The 24012-nt window shown below is 41.5% G+C and overlaps 1 protein-coding gene across 1 annotated transcript in view; it reads right to left on the bottom strand.

The window, feature by feature from the left end:
* Positions 1–24012, bottom strand: part of SORCS3 (sortilin related VPS10 domain containing receptor 3) — a 304161-nt gene that overhangs the window by 28776 nt on the left and 251373 nt on the right. The window contains exons 15-18 of the mRNA XM_055809927.1: positions 8423–8540; positions 6723–6856; positions 2382–2495; positions 739–910 (exon numbers count right to left, since the gene is read on the bottom strand). Coding sequence (XP_055665902.1) covers positions 739–910; positions 2382–2495; positions 6723–6856; positions 8423–8540 — 538 coding nt within the window. The remainder of the gene's footprint in view (positions 1–738; positions 911–2381; positions 2496–6722; positions 6857–8422; positions 8541–24012) is intronic.

Raw genomic sequence — 24012 nt, 5'->3', positions numbered from 1 at the left:
AAGTGCCTGCCTTAGCTATCCAACCCTCCGCTGAGCCACAAGCCTTGGTGACGCAGGCTGCACCATACATGTTTGCCAAACAGGGGTGTATTTGTCTCAGAGAAATCACCAGAAGTGCCTCAGTATTTTTGATGGTTCAGGCACCAACGTGGCCTGGTATCACTTATGCTGCTGTTGGCTACAGAGGCAATTGTACCAATAAACAAATAAAATAGATATGGGCTGGGGAACTCAGAGGTGGTTTGGAGTTGCTCAATTCCTACTGCAAAACAATGTCCCTCATTGCTCCCCATGAGTCTGAAAATGTTACCCACTGTTCTTAATGTTCCCCAGCAAAGCTTCAGCTAAAGATTTTCATCAAAGCTTCAGCTAAAGATTTTCATCCTAGAAACAGAAGTGTACAGACACCATTTCTGCCTCACAGACTCCATAAACTACACTTCACTGGAGGCAGCAAGAAGCTGATGGCAAAATATATTTTTTACCAGATCTATCTTCAGCATCGGCTTCATCATCACTGATAAACAAGATAACCAGCCAAATACTCCTTTGGCTTGACTCAATGTGATTTGTTTTTCTGTTTCACATATAGCTCTTTCATTAGTTCTCAATCTCAGGAGTGTTCATCATTTCATGGCTCCACCTGATCGCTATTTTCTTCTCAGCAGCCTGACAGGTGAAGAAAAAGAATGCCAGTCCTGCCACACAGTAAAAGGTTTGCTGATACCACTAACACACCTCTTCCATAAGGATGATGAAAGTGGCGTTGTGTCCTTGCTCTGTGACCAACTTTCCATCAGCAGTGAGGATATGCAGTCCCCGAGGTGCTTTTCCAGGGCATTTCTCCATCTTGGCCATGTATTGTTCTTGCAAGCCATCTGTGCAGTTGTTAGACACAATCCTTCGGTACCTGGGGAACAGTGACAAAAGGAGATTGGGCCCAGGTGGTGGGTGGAAAAGTTTCTTTGTTTTGCTTTTGTTTTATTTCTCCATATCAATGCATGTGTTTTTTCAAAGGCTAACTGCCTGCATGACTCCCTAACTTAAAGGAAGAATCAAAGAAACCTAACACTTTATTAAATCAGAGAAAGCCAAAAAAATCACAATCCAACCTTCTTCAGAGATTCTCAGCAGCATCACTGAGAACATGCACACATTGTGGAGGTGATTTACTCTGCGCTGCTAAAAGGCAGAGAACTCCAACTCCCCATGCCTGCAGGATTGCACTCTGCATCCCAGCTTTTTAATTATGCTTTTTATTTCATTTTGCCTCCCTCTACTCTGCTAGAAGGTACTGGGAAAGTTCTGCCAAGAGCTTTGTCCAGTCCAATTTTAAAATTACTCAAGGAATGGGTTTTTCTCTTGGATCTTCTTGGAAGAGGTTAGCTAACTAGAAAGACACTTGGCTATTTCCAGTGTTGTTAAGGGCATTAACCCTTTCTAGCAATTTCACAGTAAAAATACAGGACTCATTAAGAAAACACAGACTCCAACTGTTTTCTTCTTGCTCGTGTCAGCTATAAGTACTCATACTGGCCAGGAATCCTGTAGTTACATCCCATATTTATAGCAATCTTTCAGCTGACAGGGGGACTCTGAAGTTAAGTGACTCCAGACTCCAGGCAGCCTCAATTTGTTCAGCCACCCACATCAACCAGCCATGAACAAAGCTGTCATTACAATTGAGCATGCTGGACCCATGACTCAGAAGCAGCCCTGTAAAGTCTTCAGGGCCTGTACTTTCTATGAAGGAACATTGCAATTTTACACAAACCAGTGCAACCAGTTTCAGAGTATCCCCTGTACGATAGACGAGCATTGGCAAAGCGATACTACAATAAACCAACACCTGCCACCTGTTCTAGGTAAAACCAAGAGAAAGCAGCACATATAGCTTGTCTGAAATCACTAGGTATTGTATATACAAGTGAAAATGGCAGGAGGGGGGTGGGGGGGAAAGGCTAAAAATTGCTCATCTGAGCCTTCCCTGAAGCTTTTAGAAATAGGAGCTATAAGATAGGAAGAGGTTCAATGAAAAACAATGTGAAACACCTCAGACTTGTCCTGCTAAATGTTCAGCTGTCTCTCAGATAGACCTCTTGATTCGTGCTTTAATTTTGCACCAAAGGGGAGCTCCAAGTCTAGGCTCCAGGGATCATACATCACTTGATAGCAATAAAATATCTACATGTCACTTATGTTAATGTGCTTCTCCCTGTCTCTGAGGAATGAGGCAATGTTCCATACAGATGCTGCTGCAAACATTACCTCATGAATAAGACTGGAAAAGAGCCAGATGGGAGCAGAGAAAAAAGAACCTTCCAGGTTCTCGTGTCTACTACAAGGTCACCAACACCAGAGAGATTGTAAGATTCACTTACCCAGTGCTGTTCAAGTAGCTCTGACCAATGCTGCAATCCTTGGACAGGGAGGACGGGCTAAACCAGAAGGCTGGGACACACTTGTTGTTGCTGTGCCTCTCATACCCATAGTCACTACGGAGACAAGTCATGAGTCCACCACTGTACACATTCACTAGATTTAGCTCAGAGTTTTAGGTGACATCTGTTCCCCAAAGCATGTGTGTGTTGGTGGCTCTCTGCTGGATGGCATGACATCATGGATTGGGCTCATCCAGAGACAAAGTGCCTGATCAGTTTGAGAGGCAGGAACACAGTTCACAGAAGGTATGTGATACCTGACAACACAGAATTACCAGCCTTGCAGAGCACTAGAGGATTTGTGTTTCATTTGGTAACAAAACATGGGCAGAGATTCAGAAAGAAAATTCTATTGTTAATTTCTTTTCCTATTATTCTCTAATAATTTCACTGCTTGGGTTCTTTGGATTTGCTTGCTTTTTGAAGTCTTCACTTTCAGAACATATCAGATCTAATGCCTTTGTTTCCCAACAAAGCAGCTGGGAATATAAAACACTAGGATCACTTCCTGAACAGCTAGACAAGGTATGTATATTTACGTATGTAAATATACCTACGTTAATGGCCTCCAATATACCTATGTCAAGGGCCTCCCTGCTCTTTGACTGAGCTATGACTGGACTGAAAGAGAAATATAACTGATGTTTTTTCGAACACTAAACTAAAACACAGCTAGTTTGGTAGTCTAAGGATTACATAGTATTGCGTCACATGGGGAAGGTAATCCAGGGTATTGATGCTTCCTTGGACCACCAAAGAGTGGAAGTGTATACAACCACATCCAAGGCTTCTTTTTACAGCTGCCTTTGCATGCCAACACAACGATGAAGCAATAGGATTAAGCCAAAGCTTTCCATAAGATTTAATAGGTTCTGGACCAGGTTTCTGTGCATAGGCTTTATTGGCTGGCTGGATTCAAGGGGCAAATCAAAAGGGATTCTGGATTTTTGCTTGAGGCAGGTTAACAAATGCCAACAAACTAAGCCTCTATCGAAACACAGACACTACAGAAGCCACTGCCTTGAAAGCTCTCTGTGCCCTTTAGGACACTGAGTTTTATCTTTCCTCTATTCAGAGTATGAATAGCCATCAGAAAGTCTCCAGGAAGAGCTTTGGTGAGACAAAATGTGCAATGTCCCCAGTGATCCAACGTGCTACTGTTCCTTTTTTTGGAGGGCAAAAATTCTGCAATCTGCTTTAAAAGGTTCAGAGATTCCCTAATGCTTTTTCTCTCAACATTCAATTTAATCATTCTCAGTGGGTCCGACCTGCACAGTCAAAAATGCCTGGCAGTGACTTTGTAATTAAAAATATTCAGGAGGAGCTGTACTTTGCCCCAAAGAAGAAAAGAGCTGCATAAATATTTAATAAAATTAAAGACAACATTGCTGTATGCCCTCAAGGTTCTGTGCTTGTTCATTAACTTCTGGTAAATGTATATTAAAACCTCGCATGCTGCCCACCTTCCTTCTCATAAGCCCCAGGGTTTGCATAAGTTAAGGAAATAATCAAGTCCAGCTGCTGTGCTGTCTTTCTCAGGAAAGCTATCTTGACAGAGTAAATAAAGAAGCAGGAGGAGGGAAAAGAAAGATCAGTGAGCACTTTAATAACACTTCTGAGTTCCTTCTGCCATTCTATGTCAGAAAAAGGCCAGGGTTTGCTTTTGGAAATGACTGCAAGGGTTGGCAGGAGTCACCTCTGATCTTGACTCATGAGGATTTGTTGAACTGGGGCCCTGGGCCATGATTTATGCCCCTGACATTTAGATCAGCCTTATATCTAACAGCAGGAAACAGATAGCACTGCAACAGGAGGCAGACAGGGGCAAGGGCGCTGTGATCAAATGGGAGGGAGTACAGCCATCACAGCTTGTGCTGTAGGGCTCCCGCAGTCATTTGTCCTATCTGCACAGCTCTCGAAGGCAGGCATCATCACACCTAGTAGCATGGTCTGCTCTGGGACCAGAACCAGCCTGCAAACCTACTTATGGGGGAAGCAGAGGGCCTGTCTGTTGGGACCTACTGGTGGGTGCACTTGCACAGTACCCTTCTCCTTTCCCTGACACTCCACAGGACCCGTTCAGTTCACACACAAGAGACAGGCCAGTCGATTCCAAGAACAACTGGTAATTGTGAACCCAGCCAGAAAAGGCTGAGTGGACAACTTTCCTTTTCAAAAGCATCAAGTTTAAAAATAGGAGCTGTCCTTCCAACCATAGATACCTACAGTGGGGATGTATCTCCACGAGCTCCCTGACTAGAGCCACCTTCTAGTCAGTGGAGGGAAAAGGCACTCCTCAGCACCTCCCCTTCTCATACTGACATCCAAAAGAAGTCAGGTGAATCACAGAATAACCTGTATCTTGCCACTGACTAAATAACTCATCCTTTAGAAGTCACAAGCCAGAGCAGATGAGTCCACCCTTCCACTCCGAAAATCACTTTTAAGATAAGCCCGGTGCGCCATTTCCAGCACCATAAGTATTTTCTTCAAACTGATTGCCCTGCCTCTTCTTCCAGTCAGCCCTGCAGACTAGCATCAAAACTCACCCTTAAACTGAATCTGCTTCTTCTGATTTTCCATCACCAACTAAAATAATTTTGCATTTGGAAAACAGTTAACAATTCTTTTGGCAGCACGGAGCTTGAAACAAAAGCCAGCTTGCCATCCTCTAACTGCATTTCCCCTGCAGGACTGACAAGGTTAACAGCAATATTCTCTCACATTAGTGGGAAATCTAAGCAAAAATGATACTGAACACATGCAAGGAACACATCAATGGATTGAAAAAGTGCATTCTGATGCAGACCCTTTTCAAGGCAGAACAGCACTTAAGGCCAATTTAGCTACCACAGATTTCCACTTAGAGCTTAGAAAAGACAAGCTTCAGTGTGAAATAGAAAGCTGGTGAGGCACAAAGCTAAAAAAAAACCCAAAAAAAAAAGGCAAATTCATAAGCATCATCTCTGGAGATTGGTGCTTGGTTCAGCTCAGAAGCATATGTCAATGCCAAGGGCAGATACTGCAGGGCAAGATAGTTTGTTCATCCTGCAAGTTCCCCTGATGACAACAAAGGGAAAAGATCTCCTGAGTCAAGCTAAGGAGCCTCAGATGTAATTTTGGCATTAGGAATAAAATTAAACACCCATCCAGATAAGATTAAAATCTCTGTTCTATATCCCTGAACCTTTCTTAGAGCCAAACTATTCCAATATTCAAGAAAACACTTTGGTCTATGCTTTTTATTCATTTTTGCTGCATTTCAGCGTGTTCATGTTCTAAAAAGAACTGTGAGTCTCAGCTGGCCTAAGCCCAAATAAGTTGCAGATCTCATGCCTCACATCTCTTCAGGAAGGATTCGAAGGTAAGTGAAGTTTTCATGAATCACACCAATACCAAATCAGACACTGATCCTGATAACCTGCTATAAAAATGAAAATGCTTTCTCAACTGATATGCTTTCAGGGTATTTTGAACTCCATTTAAATGACATTCTCATCATTTAACCTCAAACATCACAGCTATTGACAGTCTTAAATCTTTGAAATATTGTCTATCACTCAGGTTCTCTGTAGGAATTCCTTGTGCAGAAATTCTGACTGTTATGCATTCTCCCATATTCTATCCCCATTGACAAGCAATACCAAGCAGTGGTTGATTTTTTCCCTGTTTTATTTTTAAGCTGCTTTCAAAGTGACCTTAAAGCAGTTTGGAAATTATTGCCCTATTAAGTTAGGAACACCAATATTTATGCAAAACAAGTAGCTACATCTGACAAGGGTGAGCTGTACAATCAAGTCACAGAAGCCCTTTCAGAAATTTCTCAATAAAACATGCTTAAAAATCAACAAATGGTCCCCAGGAATTCAAAGGAATAATGATAAAAATGTGCATGTTTTGCTAGGTTGCTCCCCAGGTATCAATGACCTTGGAAGTGAGGGCAGACAAATTCTCTGTTTCTCCTGTGAGGGACATGCTTTGGACCAGACAGGAGTCCTGGCTGTCACTCTTCTAGAATGATGGACAAAAAATGTTAATCAGTACTTGCAGTTTTCTGCTTTTGAATTTCAGCCTTGAAGTTCTCATCTCCTGCAGGTGAAGGGGACACCTCCCTCACACAATAGGTATGGGGATCATATCTATGCTATATGATACGATCACAGCCACCATGCTGGCAGGAGACCTAATTTCTCTGCAAGGTTTTCTGTCAAGGCAGTAGCTCAGCCACTGCCAATGCTACAAGAACAGGCCCTGCAAAAGTCCCCAGAGCCACATACTCACCACTCAAAGTCTTCTTGACCACAGACACATGGTTCAGACACCACAGTTTGGGAATAGTCCTGACCTAGGGAACACTGGGCTCCAGGCTTGCGTTTTTTATAGATCTTCCTCTCTCCCATGACACAAGGCTCCCCCTTCAGCAGCCAAGGAACAAGAGGAGAAAGTAAAAACAGAGAGTTGTAATGGCAGTTGGGCCCTAAATGGAGCATTTTGTCAAGAGACATAAAAGGCAATGAAAGCTAGCAATTCCTGCTGGGAGAGCTGGGAGCTAAGGGTCTAGCCTCTGTGGCTTTGCAAACTCAAAAGCCACCTTGGGAGGACCTATGAGTGCAGCACTGGGTTGGGATGCTAATGAAAATGTGGCCAAAATGCCTGGGTACCCAAGCCACTGCACCCACTTATGCCATATTTCAGAAGGCACCCACCAACGTGTCTAGTCATACAAACTATCTCAAAAAGACAATGTGAATGGGTTTTCCAGGGTTTACCTGGAAATATGTCAGATGAAATCTGCTACAGGAAGAAATGCTCAAGCCTGAAACCCAGGGCAGGGACAAAATCTAGGTGTGGAACAGAGGTCTTCTGGCTCCCCTCCCCTTTCCTTGATAGACCTGGCTTTGTTATAGAGCTCAAATAATTTTCACAGTGTGTTATACTGGGCTTTTTGAACACAAAGGTTTCCAAGAGTACTACTGGGAGTAGCTAATCTAAAAGTAACATTTGACATTTAGTTGAGTTGCTATAAACAGAATTTTGTCTGATGCAGAAATAATTTGTCTGCATAGAAGTAAGAAAAAAGGCAACACCTAATTTAAATATTTATCTTTGCCATTAACAGTGATTCCCAAGATGGCTGCCTGGTTACACACATCTTTCCTTTTCTTTCATTTAAATTATTTTCATTTATTCAATTCTATGACTTCAGTTATCCAACACATCCTTTCCAAATTAATCCTCATTTCTAATTCATGGATTTCATTCAGGAATATCATAGTGCCAATAGTTCTGGCTCTAGTTATGTTGCCCTGCAGGGAGTGGGACATCATACTGGTGGCCAGTTACCCAAAAGTAATATTCAGAGGGTATTGAGCTCTTTCAGTTCTAGTGGCTTCAGGATGTAATTATATCCAGTATGAAAATAAGCCAGAGTGTATGAAAAGCAAAGCATATCTTCAAATACAATGAAATAATTCGGTCTTCTCTGGTGTTTTTCATTCTAGGGCTCCCCAGAGTTTTACAGGCATCTGCAGGACCTGCAGGATGAATAAATGTTTGTTTGGGTTTTTATGGTTTTTTTTTTTTTGGGGGGGGGGGGGGGGAATAGAGGCAAAGTGAAAGAAAATTTTTTTTCATGAGTCACTGACAGAGCTACAAAGAGTTCAATGTCTCCTACAATTCAATCACAAGGTGAGGTTTTACATTGCCCTGAGCACTGAGGGCAAAAAGATCCAGCTGGTGCAGTGGAATATTTTCATACAAAGAGAAGTTAACAATCTCCATAACTTGCCTAGAAAAGGCTGGCTCCATGCTTATTCATGCATATGTTTCAGGGGAAGTAAAACATCAACAGGTTAGAACTGTGACTTGATGGATGCAAAAACTCCATATGCTTTGCTGAAAAGAACAAGTCCATTCCTAACTGGCAACATAGAGTATGGGAAAAGGAACGCCCATCATCCCTCCTTACACAGTGGAAATACCTGATTATGCAGATGCCAGGTTTGGTAGTCATCTTTGTTACACCTTCGGCTGAAGACAGACTTGTAGTCCACCTTGACCAGCTGCCATTCAGAACGGAGACTGAAGTGCCCAAAAACTCTGAGCATGGGAGGAAAAAAAAAAAAAAAAAGAAAAAAAGAAAGAAGCAGAGTCAGCCAGAGATATGTATGCTTCCATTGAGCAAATAATTTCTCTTGAATGTCAGCTGCAGAAACCAATACACAGCCTTCGAGCTTGATGCCAGAAAATGTAATTCAGTCATGAATAACATTTTCCTGTCCTATAATATTCTAGGATTGTTTAGCCTTTTCCTGACTCTGTATTGGAATGTCTTCTGTGCCTCCAGTACTTAGCACAATGGGCTCTGAGTCTAACACAGACAGCTAGGTATCACTCCAGAACAATAAACAACCAGACTAGAAAGTAATGTGTCTAATATCGAGGGAGCTATTCTGATGAACAGATGGATTTGGTTGTCTCAAAATCAACCCTTTCTTAGCTGACTGTTTCTTTACCGCTGAACTTTTGTGTTGCACAAACTTACTACTTAATGAATTGTACAACAAACACCTGAAATAACACATTTGGAAAATGGACTGTAGGCAAGTAACCTGCAAAGACGTCAGCATCCCTTCCACCTGGTGAATGCTGACTGCAGCTAGTAGACATGGAATTATAAACAATTACCAGTGTAAGGCTATTAGTAAAGTTTTTTCTTAACTCTTTTTAGTAGGCCACTCATCATCATCAGTCACTGATCACACTCCATGGTTCATCCAGCTAAGGAGTAAGTAATAATTTGATTTTCAGGATGACAATGACACATTTTCCCACACAACTTCGGGGCAACACAAGGCTCGTATTGAGTAAGGCAGTATACTGGAGCAGCTGGAGCTAAAGAGTCAGCACTCAAAAAACAGTGGAAGGACCCAGATTGTAAGTTATAACTGAGGCACAGATCTGTTCCAAATGGGATGTTTGAAAGAGTTCACGTAAGATTAAATAGCACCAGAGGCTTCTGCACAAGCTTGGACCAGAACATCAGCAGCAGAGCTGGTTGTTGAGGGCTGTACTAAGGGACTCCACATGCTGGAAGCTCACACCCTCACCAAAGAAAGCAAAATCATAGCAAAACCCTAGTTTAATTGATAAATAACACCAGGTACCCAGACAAAAGACTCCATCCATCCAGAAAAATTGCATGAGTGCTGCAGGGTGCTCAGTTTTCGATCAAGTAACTTCTTCCTATTCCCTTAGCCAGCTATGATTTTCTCAGTAAGGAGCAGCTTTTCAATCAACTGCAGCTGGATTTCTGAAGAGGTGTGTAACAGGAGGAGATTAGGATAGGTGACCAGACTTTAAAAACCATGAACAAAACTACATCTTCTCATTGGCAGGAGGAACATCTCAGTACACATAAACAACAAAAAGTCCCAACAACTATCAAGCTGATTTGTCATTATAACATGCCAACTTCTTGGCTATCTGAAATACATAGAAGAACCTAAAACCTCATCTAAAATACAAGTTCCAGACTTTAAAAATTCTGTATGTACTGAAACGCAAATCCTTTCTGACACTCATGAAATGTCATTGTATCACCCTTATTGCAAGATTTAGAGGGCAGAGAAAGAATGGTTTTCTTCATTATACCAGATCTTTCACTAGCCTGCATTTTTACCCAAGCCACTTATGAGATTAACATTTTTGCTGTTTTGATTATTCCAGGCTAAAAAACAAAGAGGCAGAGACAGATTTACAAATTTCCCTATGAAGTGGAAAATAAACATAAAAGAAAACTTGTATTGAGTTTCCAGGCACCTACTGCAATCCAGATCCTGCTGTGTCCTCAGTGAGCTGCCATTCTTTACTGTAGTTCTTCTTAATTTACACTGTAATCACACAACCTTGTTGGCTTTGCTCTCCCCTTACTGCCCAAACTACTTCTATAGATTGTAGCTGTGCCAAAATTCCTCTGCATTGTGCTGTTTTTGTGAAACAGAGACCATCCAGGAATCAGCCAAGTTTTCCCATTTAGACTGGTCTCAGCTCATGTGTATCAGGGACAGAAAGGAGGGTGGGGGAGATCTGAGAGCCCGGAGTTGTGGTTTTGCTGTGACCACCTTTCTATATCCAAGTTCTGCCTCACAGAGGCAAGCTCCAAGAATCTGACAAGAAGGGGAGAGGATACAAGAAGAACCTGTGACAAATGCATACACAGATTACAAATGAGTAGGTGAGCAAGGACTTGTGTGGTGGAATGGATTGATTAGGTAGATTGTTGCTGGCTCTTCAGAACATTTCATAACATAGTCATAATTGTGGGGTATAAGTGATAGGAAACACCACCACATTCAGGCATAACAACAGAAGAAACTGAAATTCCTGTTCCTCAACACAGAAGGCACATCCTGGACCAAGATCAACCTATGGAAACCATAGCAATATGGGAAGAAGGAGGAAGAAGGGGGGAGAAATCGCACAGAGGGGAGATGCAGAAGGTCTCTGAAACTGTACTCAAGTATGAATCTCCCCACTTTTCCTTGGCACTGGGTAAATCCCACCAGCTCTTATGCCACAACTGCTTTCAGCGCATACTCCTACAGAGTCCGTGTCTGGTCACAGTATTGTTGCACAGCCAGGCAGCTCTCCCATGAATCTTGTTTGTCCTGGATATGATGCATGACTGAAATGTCATTCCTGCAAAGCAGCAACTCAGCAGGCAGAATTCCTTTACTTCAGTAAATTCATAGCAGTTCAGGATCTGATCTTGGTGTTTATTACACAGAAAACATAGCAAGAGGTGGGGAGAACATAATCAAATACAAAAAGTTGTCTGAACCCAGAAGATAACGGGTCTGGAGAAATCCAACACTTCAGCAGCCAATCCATCTCAAGGAAAATGTTGTTCCTCAAATTGACCTTTAGCTAACTGTTCAGCAAGAGAGCAAAAGGCTCCTTTGTGCTTTACAAAATTCACCAGAACTTCTTGCTTTTTAAATCTACTGAAAAATGCAAAAAAACCCAACCCTCTGGCATTTAAATTCTTCCGTGATAATGATAATTAATGGAAAAACCAAAGTTTCCTAAGTGGAAGGCAATATATTAGCATTCCAAAAGCACAGAGCATTAGCTACTCTTTAATTAAATGATTTCAAAGAAGGTCTTTGTATATAATTGCTATAATTTAGATGGAAACAATACCACACTAAATGTAATTAGAGGAGTGTGAACAGAGAGGGATGTTTTCCTTTGTGCTGCAGAGATGGTTCTGGGTCACCTGATTCCTAAAGTAGTAACTTTTCTCCCCCCTTGCTAATAACAAGCTTCTTAATCCTGATCAACCATTGCAGTGCAGCCTTCAGAAATAAGAGCTGCTCATATGCAGAGAAGCTAGCAAGCAACCGCATCCTGTGAGCACTGCTCACCAGTAATAAATGCAACCTGGACACCTACAACACTTCCTGATTGACCAGCCAACATGATGAAGGTTATGCTATTTTCCAAGATGATTCTGTTGTGCGTTTGAATCTTCTATGAGAGTAAGCAAACATAAGGAATGGAAAAGAGTGCTACGTTATCTGCGTGGCTCCACTGGACTCTCAAACAGCTTTCCTTGGGAAGTGATGAAAACCCTCATCTTTTGTGGAATTAAAAATGGGCTGAACAAACCATCACAGAGAGCAAACGCTGACAGAGCAAAATCAGGTACTGCAGCTGAACCCTGCTTTCACCAGTTTTGTGAACTGCATCACTGGATATTCTTCCATAGTGACTAAGGTGCATGCACATGACCTCTCTCAACCATATCTGTTTTGGGGTGCTCAGGCCCAACAAAAATGGTTGGGCAGACAGCAGAGCTGCAACACCTTAAGTCTGATAGTGTTCAGGTATCAGTAAGTGCTTAGCATTAAGAGCTCCAGCACATACATCTGGATTTCTGTACCCAGTGTGGCTGGACAAAATAAGTCCTAAGAAAAGAGATGGAAAAAAGAGATTAGTGGGAGTTTAGTTTTCCCTACTCAACTGGTGAGTCCTCATACTGTTTTGAAGATATCATCTCATTTATCTTATCTGACACCCACGTGCCTTTGTTCCTCATTTACTTTGCTCACTAAATTAGAGAGGATGATTTTTTTTAACTACATACAGCTAACCTATCAAGATGATACAGGTGACAAGGGGACATAAAGTACTATGAATTCTGCCTTAATAACTTTTTCTACAGTGGTCTAACTGACAGCTTTTAATTGCTTGTTGTAAGGATAGAAGACAAAACAAGGAAGCTGGGTTTTCAAGGTCCAACTCTGGAAAGTCAACATAAAAAGTGTGTTTTGATTTTTTCCATCTAAGCAGTCTGATCTGGAAGTCCTTGAGAAGCAATAAATACAAGAGCCCAGATGGCATTTAGACAGAGTCAGTTTTCTGACTAAGCTCAATTTAACAAAGGTTCTCCAACCTAAGTCATGGAATGGTAATTTACAGGCTTTAGATCGGATAGATTTTGTTCTGTTCCTTAGAGTAAGCAGTTAAAACTCCACATAAAATCTTAGCTAATAAGACAGCATTTTCTCAACTGGTTCTATGCATAACTCACAGTAAAACCATTGCTAGGAAACCGGAAAATGTTTCCTAATCCCTTTCTTTGGAGAAACAAGGCAAGGCTTCTACTGCGAGGTCTGGATGCCATTAATTTGCAGAAAAAATTATTAGAAACCTGGAAAACAATTCTGAAATGCTTACAGATTCATGACAGAGTCATTTTAGAAAAGGTCATTGGTAACGTTGCTGTAATTATATCTTTCATTAATTTTTTTAAATACACAATAACTTACAGATGTGATATATACTGACTGGATAACCTTGTACAGAAACTGTTTAAAAGGCTTTTTAAATTTATACAGTGTTCTCTTGTCACATTGCATTGCTTTTGCCTTATCATTCCTTGCATTGTTGATAGTTATGTTTTTTATGTGATCCAATACTGCTCATTCCTGACAGGTCAACAGAATTAATTGAGGGTCACAAGCTAACAACTCATCCACCTCTGGTCCGTAGATTCAATCCCTGTCCCTGCTGAGGGTATGAGACCTTTTCAAGTAATAGCTCCTGCATTGCTTGCAGGAAAGGCATAAGCTGTATCCATCTGGATCTATCCCTGCCGGCAGTTTCAGATGAGCTGCCCAAGCATGGAAATGGAAATGTGTTCTCATACCTAAATCTAGTCCCATTCTATCATTTCTTAAGTAAATTGGCAGGGCATTATATGGAGCAAGCATGCACTGAAGCTGTCTGTACTTGTCTGGGCTGGGCTGAATATAGATGGAGGACTTCTATCTTCACTAGTCAGCCTAGCTCCTTTGCTTGTAATGGGAGATAACAGTCAAAGTCTCCAGTAATGCCTCCTGTCCTCAGCTGTGCCTGTCAGTGATACAGATGATTGACGATACAAAGGAAGGAAGCAGCTGATAAGGTCATCTTCACTACACTAAATGTCAAATATACCCTCTTTTCTGAAGCGTTTTTCCTTCACTGGACATCAACAAGGTGTGAGACATGAAAAGGTATCTAATTTTGCTTCTCACAAGGTACCCTGGGGGTCTCTGAAGTCAGATTTTAGCAAGATCAGACCCTACAGAATAGATTATTAAAATTTAAAGCATTTTTAATATCTAAAAAAAATTTAAAAAATATATAATATATTAATAAACAGCACCTTTTGAGATGAACTGCATGAGCAGATAGATGGATGGATGGATCAACAGAAAACTACATACAAAGAGAGCCAAATATATACTTCAATTGATAATACTGAAAGAAAAGCTAATTGCAGTGTCATCTTAAATAGACTCTTTAGGAAAGCCTGAAACCAACCTTACATTTTTTCCCCTTTTATTGTAAAAGAAAAATGCTTGCAGAGGAAGTGTCTTAGCAAGCAAAAAGCCCCAGTAGTAAAATCACCCAAATCAGTAAATGCTTCAGCTGACCTGAATCTACACTTTTGTTGTAGAAATTTAGGGAAGGAAAAAGTCAAGCAAGATTGCCATCTCATTTCAGTTAAAATCCTCTTTATTTATATCTGTGCCACTAACAATTAGTGCCAGAAGTAATTTAATGGGCAAACCAATGAAGTGCTATGAAGCACAAGCTCAAAGAACCACCTCCTGGCAGACAACAAGTGTGGGTTGGGTTTTTTTCTTAGTCCCCTGGAGGGAATGAAGTTCCCCCACCAAAACCAGAAAGAGCCCCAGATCTGGGTAATCACAGCTACAGGACCACTGAGTGTTTAATCCACCACAACTGAAGGTGTTAATTGTCTTTGTTGCCCAGCAAAAAGAAGCACATGTGGCCACTGCTGCAATTTTAATAGCTAAACAGGTACCCAAGGTGAACCTCTCTTTGTAGCAAATATCACCAATGTAGTTTCATGAGTAAAGCTTGGTCAATACCACCCTCAGTGTCCTGACACAGCACAGACTGGAGAGTTCCTCCCTACAGCTTGGATAGGTATCGGATGGGACAACTCATAGTCACCCAGCGTAGGTCCATGCAGCATCATGTGGCCCCATCAGCGCAAAAGCCAAGGAAGAGACCTATTCAGATTTGGCTGGTCTGCTCCCATGAATTCTGAAGCCATCTAATTTTGGGCATGCTGCAGAGATATGGACCTGAGTGGTTGCCACGTAAAGCCTGCATACATCTAAGCTCTGTGTTTCCATTCCTGTGGCTCTTGGCAAGCTTGGCGAACAAAGGTCTTCTGCAAGACCTGTTCTGGCACTTACACAACCAGCAATGAGATGGAGCTAAGAAGTCTAGTCTGATCTGAATTGGGGTTTGCTGTTGGTTATTGTACTTTATACCCCGGTGCTCCATGTTCCAGGAGAACTGATTAGTTCAGCATCAGCATGGCATGGATATATGGAGGCAATGCAAACTGGTTGCTGCCATTTCCTCTGATCCAGGGTGCTGGGCGACACAGACCAGAGGTGGGGGGATGGCCTAGCAGAAAGAGTGAAGATTCACCCAAACTTGTTAGCTCTAGCTGAGAATTGACTGTGTCCCTGTACACGGTTCTTTCACTTCCATAATTGCCTTGGTTTGGTTTGGCTTTTTCTCCTCACTAGCCAGGCTACCTTGGCCCTGCATTACCAGGGGAAATGGTGACCCTATGCTAGAGATCCTGGCTCAGTGCACACACTTACAGAAGGACTTGGTACAGTCCTTCCTCCATCGCTTGTTGACATTTATAGCTTTTGAGATAATAAAAGAAAAAGCTGACAATTTCAGGCAAAAAAAGAGGGCCTGTTATGAAATCTGGATCTGAAGTCACCTCTGTGTAAGAAAGTAGCAGTAAAGCTAGTCTAGCTCCTATGTGCAGTCCAAGCTGTTAGGGCCAAAACCACGCAAGCAGCAATGGAACAGTTGCAAACTGTGCTGGTGGGGTTAGGTTTTATGAATGGGGAGTGAGGGATGAGCTATTTCTCCATGAATTAAACATAAATCATGACTACAAGGAAAAACAAATGGGCTGTGTAACCTCCTGTTTTTTTATTAGGGTTTAGATGGAATTAGCATTAAAGGAGGTCACTAGTTACATGGAAATTGGATGGAAAGCAACTGAGACAAGGAAGTAGAGCCTAATTGAAAGAGACACAGATCAGTAATTAGTGAGAGTGGAAGAAGGAGAGTTATACTGTCTCATGGCTGGCAAGATGATGCAGGGAGCAAGAGATTGGAAACAAAGGAAACATAAAAGATGAAAGATGACACTGGAAAGGCAGGCAATTGCCAACAAAAAACACTGTCTAATTTTTTTTCCTAAACAATAAATATGGACTTTAAGAGCCATTTTGGAGCTTTTAACTCAGTTGCTTTTGGCTGACCTGTAAACCAGGAACAGTAGCCCGAGGGCAACTGGATGATGATTCAGGACTGCTGTACTTCCTTCTGCAGACAGAAAAAGAGTAAGAAAAATGGCAACTTTTTCTAGAAAGAAGAGATATATTTTATTTGGAATAAAATGTATCATCCATTTGGATCTAGATTTTCAGCTGGTGCAAATTAGTGTAATTCCCACAGGTCATCTCAGATATAAGGCTTTGCTCTACTGCTAGTGTTCAGAGGGAGAAAAAATAACAGCAGTGAAACTACCAAGAATATACCAACAGCAGACAAAAGCTTGCATGATGTCAAACTTGTTCAAGAAAATCTTGGTCTGTATTCTGTTTCTCAAAGAGAAGGGTCAAATGAGAATTTCACAGAATTTCTCATGCAGATGAAGTCTGAAGGAAGTGGTTTATTTGCACTTCCAAGTGAAACAATGTCATGACATGGAGATTTTCCACAGAAAAGAAATTTTAAGTGTTAGATTCATTGACTAGCAATCCATACTGAATTGACCACACAAAGCTGTGCCACTGCCAGATTCCAGGTCAGAAGGGACAGAGGAGATGGGGCAGGGGAAGAGTTTCTGTGAATACAAAGAAAAAACAAAATATTGCAATAAAAATCCTGCAGTATAATCATGGCAGATCCTTTTCCCTCGGCTTTGAAAAACAGTTCTGGGATTATTCATCAGCTCAGTGGGCACTTCCTTTACAGTGCCAGCAGAAGAGGAAAACCACTGCAAATGACATGGTACAGAATGATCTTTAGTTAGCAAGTAATGCCAAGCACAATTAGTAAGAAATCTGCAGAACGTGTAATTATGAAGCAGCCCTATAGTTTGGGCTCAGTTTCTCCATTAGCTGCACAAATACTGCACAAGGCAATGGGGAAGACAGAGATTTTTTTTTTTTTCCAGTAAAAAGTGATAAGAACTTACTGAATGATAAACCAAAGTTTTTGAAATCTGCTCTCTAAAAAATTTATTGCCAATGTATCCAAACCACTTTACATGACAATTGCTTCAAAAGAAATCCCAGCCACATGAAAGAGTGTGTGAGACACCTGGGAAGAGGGGTGGGAAAGCATGTTAATTTTTAATGCTGTTTTTCAGAAGTGTTCTCTCTCTTCTTCGAAGCACTCATGACAGACAACCACTTTCTGACAGCTTTGAAACATGAAGATGCTGCCTCTCTCTTCTAGGAAAGATACTGGCAGGTATCAGCAGTCTGAGTGTTTCTTCCGCTAACAGATCTGTGGTCCCAACAGAGGCAGGTGGTGCCCCTTTATCAGAAGCTGGATAACAGCGTGTTCAGTCATTTCAATTTTTCATCCTATGAATCAGCAGATTTCCAACCAGAGATGTCCAACACAAATGTGGAAGCCACTGCTCAGAATATGTAAGCTCCAAACACATGACAGGGACAGCTTGTGGTGCTGCAGGGTGACAAGCTCTGCCTGGCACAGGGTGTCAGAAAAAAGGCTCAGAAGAGGGATGAGATCTGTAACTGACTAGGCAATGGTGTGACAAAATGATTGACCAGTTACAGTGGGGGAGTTTTCACAGGTTTGAGTCAAAGGGATCATGAAACAAGGAAACCATGCACAATGATCATATGAGGAGAAGCTCTCCTTAGGAGTAAAGGTTTGCAGCACTACCTGAACTGCGAGATGCCTCAAACTATACTATGGCTCCTCTGGACAGCTGCTTGCCAATGATGAAAAAATCTATTCAGAGTGAACTCTACAGCCAGCCCAGCACTGAGCCTTCCCAGATCCCAGAAAAGCTGGTGTGATGTACCACCCTCTGCCCCACGCAGGATCAGGGCCAGGCTGAGCTGAAAAGATGCCAAGGCCATATGGTTTCTCAGTCCCACAAGGATTGAGGCATCAGAATATTTCACAGCTTCCTCTAACAGAAAGGTGAAAGACTGTGCACCCCGTGACAGGTCTGAGTGCTTTGTACAGCCCAGCCTGGCTGCTAGCAGGAGCTGCACAGGACCTGTAATCCATCTGTGCCTACTTAAAAGCACAAGAAACAAAGCACATTAGCCTCTAGATGAGAATTGTATTGTAATCAGGCAAAACTTGTCCTTTGACTTAGGGAAAATAAATCATGTAACAGCTTGCTGCTCATTCTGGGGGGCTTCTTATTCACTTCAGTGAATAAAAGCTTCCAGTCAGCACACCTTTTCCTAGTCCTCCTCTCTACACATACTTACATCTCCATCCACCTTGTCTGAGCATTACAGACATGACTCAGCATCTCCCTCCCATAAGGAATGGGAAAAGTCTGCCCAGTGGGGTTCATCTGGGACTCAGGAGACCTGATTTAATGCCAAGCTCTCCCTATGACAGCCTGCTTAGTGACTGACAACAGCCATGTCCCTTGTTCTGCCTCAGTTTCCCTACTTGCAGAATACAACAAACAATATTGATTTCTTTAGCATAATATTTGATCTACTGTCCATAAACAGCACTTGACTCCAATGAGAATAATGTTTGCCCAGAAAGCCAAAGATAGCCATTACTTGTCACAGAGCTGAATGCCTTACCCATGTGTTATGGCTTCTGCCAGGAATCTTATGAGTGGCTGAACTGCTGGGAACTTATCTTGGGTCACAGACATCCTCTTCCTAAGGCCCAATAGGTCACATGATGCTGTCTGAGAAAGATTACGCAGATGTTCTCATCACCTGATTTGTCTATTCAGGTGCCACAGAAAGACCTCTGCCTCTACTGCAAGTATCAGCAGCACAATCAATATTGTGCCTGTGTGGACTGTTTAGGTGAATTTATGCAGCAATCCAAAGGCTAACAAATAGAGTACTCCTCTAGCAAGCAGGGAGATGGAAGGAGAAAGTGACACTGATTTATCTGTGATCGTTAATAATGTTTTTAAGTCTTGCAAACAAAGGTAATGATATGGGTAATCAGCTGTCTTACTCCAGGGTATAAACCGATCATCTGTTGGGATAAAATGGGAATTCCTATAACACACATTTTCTTGCCCATTGTAAAGTCACTTGGTGGTATTAGCAGATTGATGATTTTCTTGCAAAGTCCCAGCTATTCATTACTTCCAAAAGGTTTTGAAATCAGATTAGATGATACAGGAATGCAGCTCACTAGCAAATGCCAATATCCTTTCAATCATTTTGGTTTCCTAACTTAATAATTATATTTGCAATTTTTGTTCTCAGATCAAGTTCTAAATTATACTTTTCTTTCTGTGTGCAGTCATTTTCACAGATTCATTTTTATTTCACGGATCCCATTCTGAAGAGTTCTTATGCAGATTCACACGCTGCAGTTTGCACAGCCCCATGAGGGGGGACAGTGCAAAGGACATATCAGAGCCTTGCAGTAAAATCCATTGCCAATAACAGAGCCAGTCGCACCAAAAACAGATATTGCAATAAAGGGAAAAAGAAAGAAAAACTTAAATGCAAGATAAAACCACAATGGGGACAATTAAAACCTACCAGTCCTTTCTAAGGTATCTCATGGCACCTATGCAACTTGGATAAACCAGGTTTTGAAATCCGCCCTCCAGCCTTTCAAAAAATCCACATTTTTGGTAGACCTGAGAGTATGCACAGGCTGGCTGGTCAGCCCTGGTTCCCAAAAGAAATGAGCATAAAGAAGGATGGAGTTCAGAACCCTTCACTTACAACAGCCCCCTGTACATGACCCCTTTTGTTGTTTTCTGCACTGAAAGCTGCAAGTCAGATTTAGCTTTCTACAGACCTCTGGCAAAATCTTTCCTCTAGATTCCCTCTTCACCAAATACTCTGTTGAGCTTAGCAGCAGCAGCAGAAGTTTCAGAAGAAAATCTGTCTTTTTTTCAGGCAGCTGCTTCTCTTTTTCCTCAAGTAGAGTGAAGTGAAAAGAGACCAGATTGACGGGCAGAAGAGTTTGAAGGCCTCTGCTGGGCCACAGGAACTGAGGAACACTGTGTCTTGTCTTTTCTTAAGAAAAACATGCATGTTGGACAAGAACTTCAATTCCTTCTAGGAAAAACAGCCTCTTGGTGTTTCTGCGATCCACTCTTCTCTCATTTGCTGAGATTGCTATCAGGGGTGCCAGCTATGGAGGGCAAAGGCTGGCCTGGTAGACAGAAGGGCAGCTCCTCTGGCCACATCCCAGCACAGGCACTATTTTCTATCAGCTGTCTGGTTTTGCCTTACTTTTCTCAGCACAACCACTCAGAGGTGGCAGACCCACAGTTCCCTACCCCTAAACAAAGGGGCAGAATCTTTCAAGGACATTGTGTCAGCTTGTAATTTTCTTTCCTGTATTAGCTCTTAAATGTGACAGCAAGACTTGAGCAGGAGGCAGAGAATGTCGTCTTGCTTAAAGAGGAAAGATGATAATAACCTTATCAGAAAGTGACAGGAAAATGACTCTTGGTTCCCATGTAATTTTGAACTCAGTGGGAGCTTGGACTTGGGAGCTGTTGCCCCACTCGTACTCATTCTGCTGTATCTTTGCTGAGTGCTAATCAGAACCTGTCCATGTTGCCTTCATACCTACATACTTTGCTGATGTCTTCCACAAGTCAGTCAGTTCTCCAGATTAAGAGTTAACTCGTGGAATTCCTGGCCCCATGATAATTTGACTGCTAAATTTTGAAAGGGATGTAGGGGAAAAAACTTCAAAAAAATAGAAAAATCATTAATGTCTTAGAAATACAAAGAATGCTGTGTTTGGCCAAGAAAGACAAATCTCTGTAAATGAGGAAATATACAAGGGATTATTATTTTTTTTAACATATATTTTTAGCATCCTCTGCTTGCCACTATTGGAGTATGGAACTGAGCTAGAGAGACCTCTGGTCTGACTCAATATGGCCTGCGCTCTTAATGCTCTCTTTCTCACCTCAAACTTCTCCTGGCATCCATCTCGCCTTCTCCAACATTTTTCATTATTTATTCATTCTGCCCCACTCCTCTGCCACCCAGTGATGTATTGCCAGTAATTTTATGGGTCTCCTGGGAAAAAAATGCTCCCACTTCATCTCTGGTAAAACTGTATGGCGATGTAAATGAGAAGGTGTTAGAAAGGCCAGGGCTCATAACCTACTCATTTACTACCAGAAACATTTTCTAATATACACATAGCCAAGGGCAGCAATCACAGCAAAGTTGGCAGACCAGCTTGTATTAAATCCTCTCACTGAAAATGTTAATGCTCAATGATGCATACACAGATATATATGGATCATTAAGTACACAGACATAGAAACACATATATATTTATATACACATATGTGGGTGTGTCTACATAAATATATTTATCAGCACAGACAAACTTAGTGATCCTTATCCATAAATGAGTGTCTGCACACACACATATAATGAGTCTACTGAAATGATAGCAAAGCTCTGCATGGCTATGAAGCAAAAAGGTTATTTCTCTCAATGTGGTTTTGGAGAGATGCTTAAAGCAGGAGATGAAGCAGCAGGGGTAATAATTATGAGTCAGAACTGGAACAACATAAAGACCTTCTCTGGACTCACAAAAACATCTTGTCTCTGATTTGCATGGTACAGACTAGCAGCTCTCTCAAGCAAATACTGCTTCTGTTCGGATCTATCACAATCAACTAAAAGGGGGATACAATCCGATTCCTTTCCACTGGTGGACCTCAGGCCAGTAACATGCTGTGCCTATGGTTTGTCAACACAGAAATGTTAGATATGACCCATTAGATTATGAAATCAGTAAAAGATATACTAGTCGCCAGTGAGGGCTACAGGACAGAAATTAGAAAACTGTAGATTTCAAAAAGACTAGTGCTTTCTAGGCACTCATTGGGTCACCTAAGAATGTGCCTAACCCATTGCCCTTAGGCATTTCAGTTATTTTCTTAAAGGACTCTTTGTTTTCTGCAGATGCTTTTCTCGAACCTGCACCAAATGCTGCAATGTGCTTTGGTACACTCCTCTTGAAGTGCTGTGACACTAAGCGAGCTGAGCTGACCATCTTGTCAGATGAGACAAGTATCAAAACAACAGCAAAAGGAACAGCAGAAGTGGATGATCAGCCAGGGATGGAGGAAGGGAGAGTGGATTCACCTTGGTTAAGAAGTAGCTCCAAGTTAGACCATGTCACACAGTCTCATGGTACTTCCCTGTGCATCACAAAACTAGATTCTTAGCAGACCCCACTCAGCTATGCCTGAAAGCAAGTCATTAATTCTTGCACCCTTATAGCCATACGAAATAACAAAATCATAGAATAATTTAGGTTGAAACAGACCTATGCAAGACATTTTGCCCAATTCCTCACTAAAAGCAGCTCCCAATTCAAAGTGCACCAAGTTATTCACAATCATACATTGACCCTACATGCAAATCTACAGATTTTACCATGCTGGTAAGTTCTATAGGACTGTCTTAGGACACAGCACAAAGCACAGAAATTCTAAAAAGCCTAGGGATGCTCGCGCATTACAGACAGACACTACCACTGTTCACATAACAGCCGTGAAGTGGTATGAAATTCTGTGCTAAAACCGTTGCTGCTTCCAACCAGCCAGAAAGCCCCTCACAGGATGTGCCACAAAATGAAAATTGGGAATAATAGTCATTCTACTGATATACTGTTTTTAATAAGGTAGTATTATGATGATATTTTAATAATGCAATATGTTAATAATAGTTAGAGTATAATGCCTATTTAATACACATTCCCCTCAGAATATTATTTTTTGGAAGTAGCCGAACACAGACAACTTTGATGCAATGGAAGAAATTTTCCCTAACAGGAATCAGCTGAGATGACTAGATGAAATATTTTGCATTTTCCAGGATGAAAGACAAATTTTAAAAGCCACAAGCCTACCCAGTTTGGCGGTACAGAAATATGAGCACAATCTTGGTCTCTCTGCCTCAGTCCTGCTTCTGCTCTGAAAGCTCCCACTGATCCCATCATCAGCTGGAGGATGCTAATCCCAAACAGTTGTGCTCCTCTCATCAGCTTCTTGAAATCACTGAGATTTCTACCCACAAACACAAATTCCATGCACCTCCAACTGCCATGTGTCATCTTGGTTCAGAGGACAGCCAGTAGCAATAGAAAGGCATTGATTTCTTTTCAGCCAAAGCTTCCACGAGCTCAGCATGATCCTACACTGCCCTTTTAGATGAGTTCACTAAAATTCTCATTGTGGGAAATACCTAAGTGATCTGCATACAAATGGTTTGCGTATGGGCTTTACAAATGGGATCTTTCCTCCTCAGTTCCATTAATGCTGCGGATAGGAATATCTCTAAATATTTATGGCAAGTATCATGTGAAATTTCTTCATATGGCTTTTACAGACTATTAATAGTTTTAAAAATTGCTAATGATGACAGTAATAATAAAAACAATCCCAATAACAGTAGCAATAGTAATAATACTCCTGCAAAGATTTCAAAAGAGCAAGCTTTCAACAAAGCTGATACACAGTATTCAGCAACATAACTTACTTCCTACATTCTCCATCAGAAGACTACAGAGACAGAAGTAACAATAACCTTAGATTTAAAATGCATTTTTCGTCTCAAAAGAAAACTGCATTGATTTATAAAGTAAATGGGCTAAATCCACAGCTAGTTGAAACTGATTAGCTCCATTGATTTCAATGAAGGTGCTGATGTGTAGATTTATTGGAGCTCAGATCTGTGCCTCTGCGTGT

This window comes from Falco peregrinus, chromosome 1 (assembly GCF_023634155.1).
Source record: "Falco peregrinus isolate bFalPer1 chromosome 1, bFalPer1.pri, whole genome shotgun sequence".
In the NCBI taxonomy this organism is placed as follows: domain Eukaryota; kingdom Metazoa; phylum Chordata; class Aves; order Falconiformes; family Falconidae; genus Falco; species Falco peregrinus.
The sequence above is the reverse complement of the archived record's forward strand: the minus strand, read 5'-3'. Positions and strand labels throughout refer to the sequence as shown.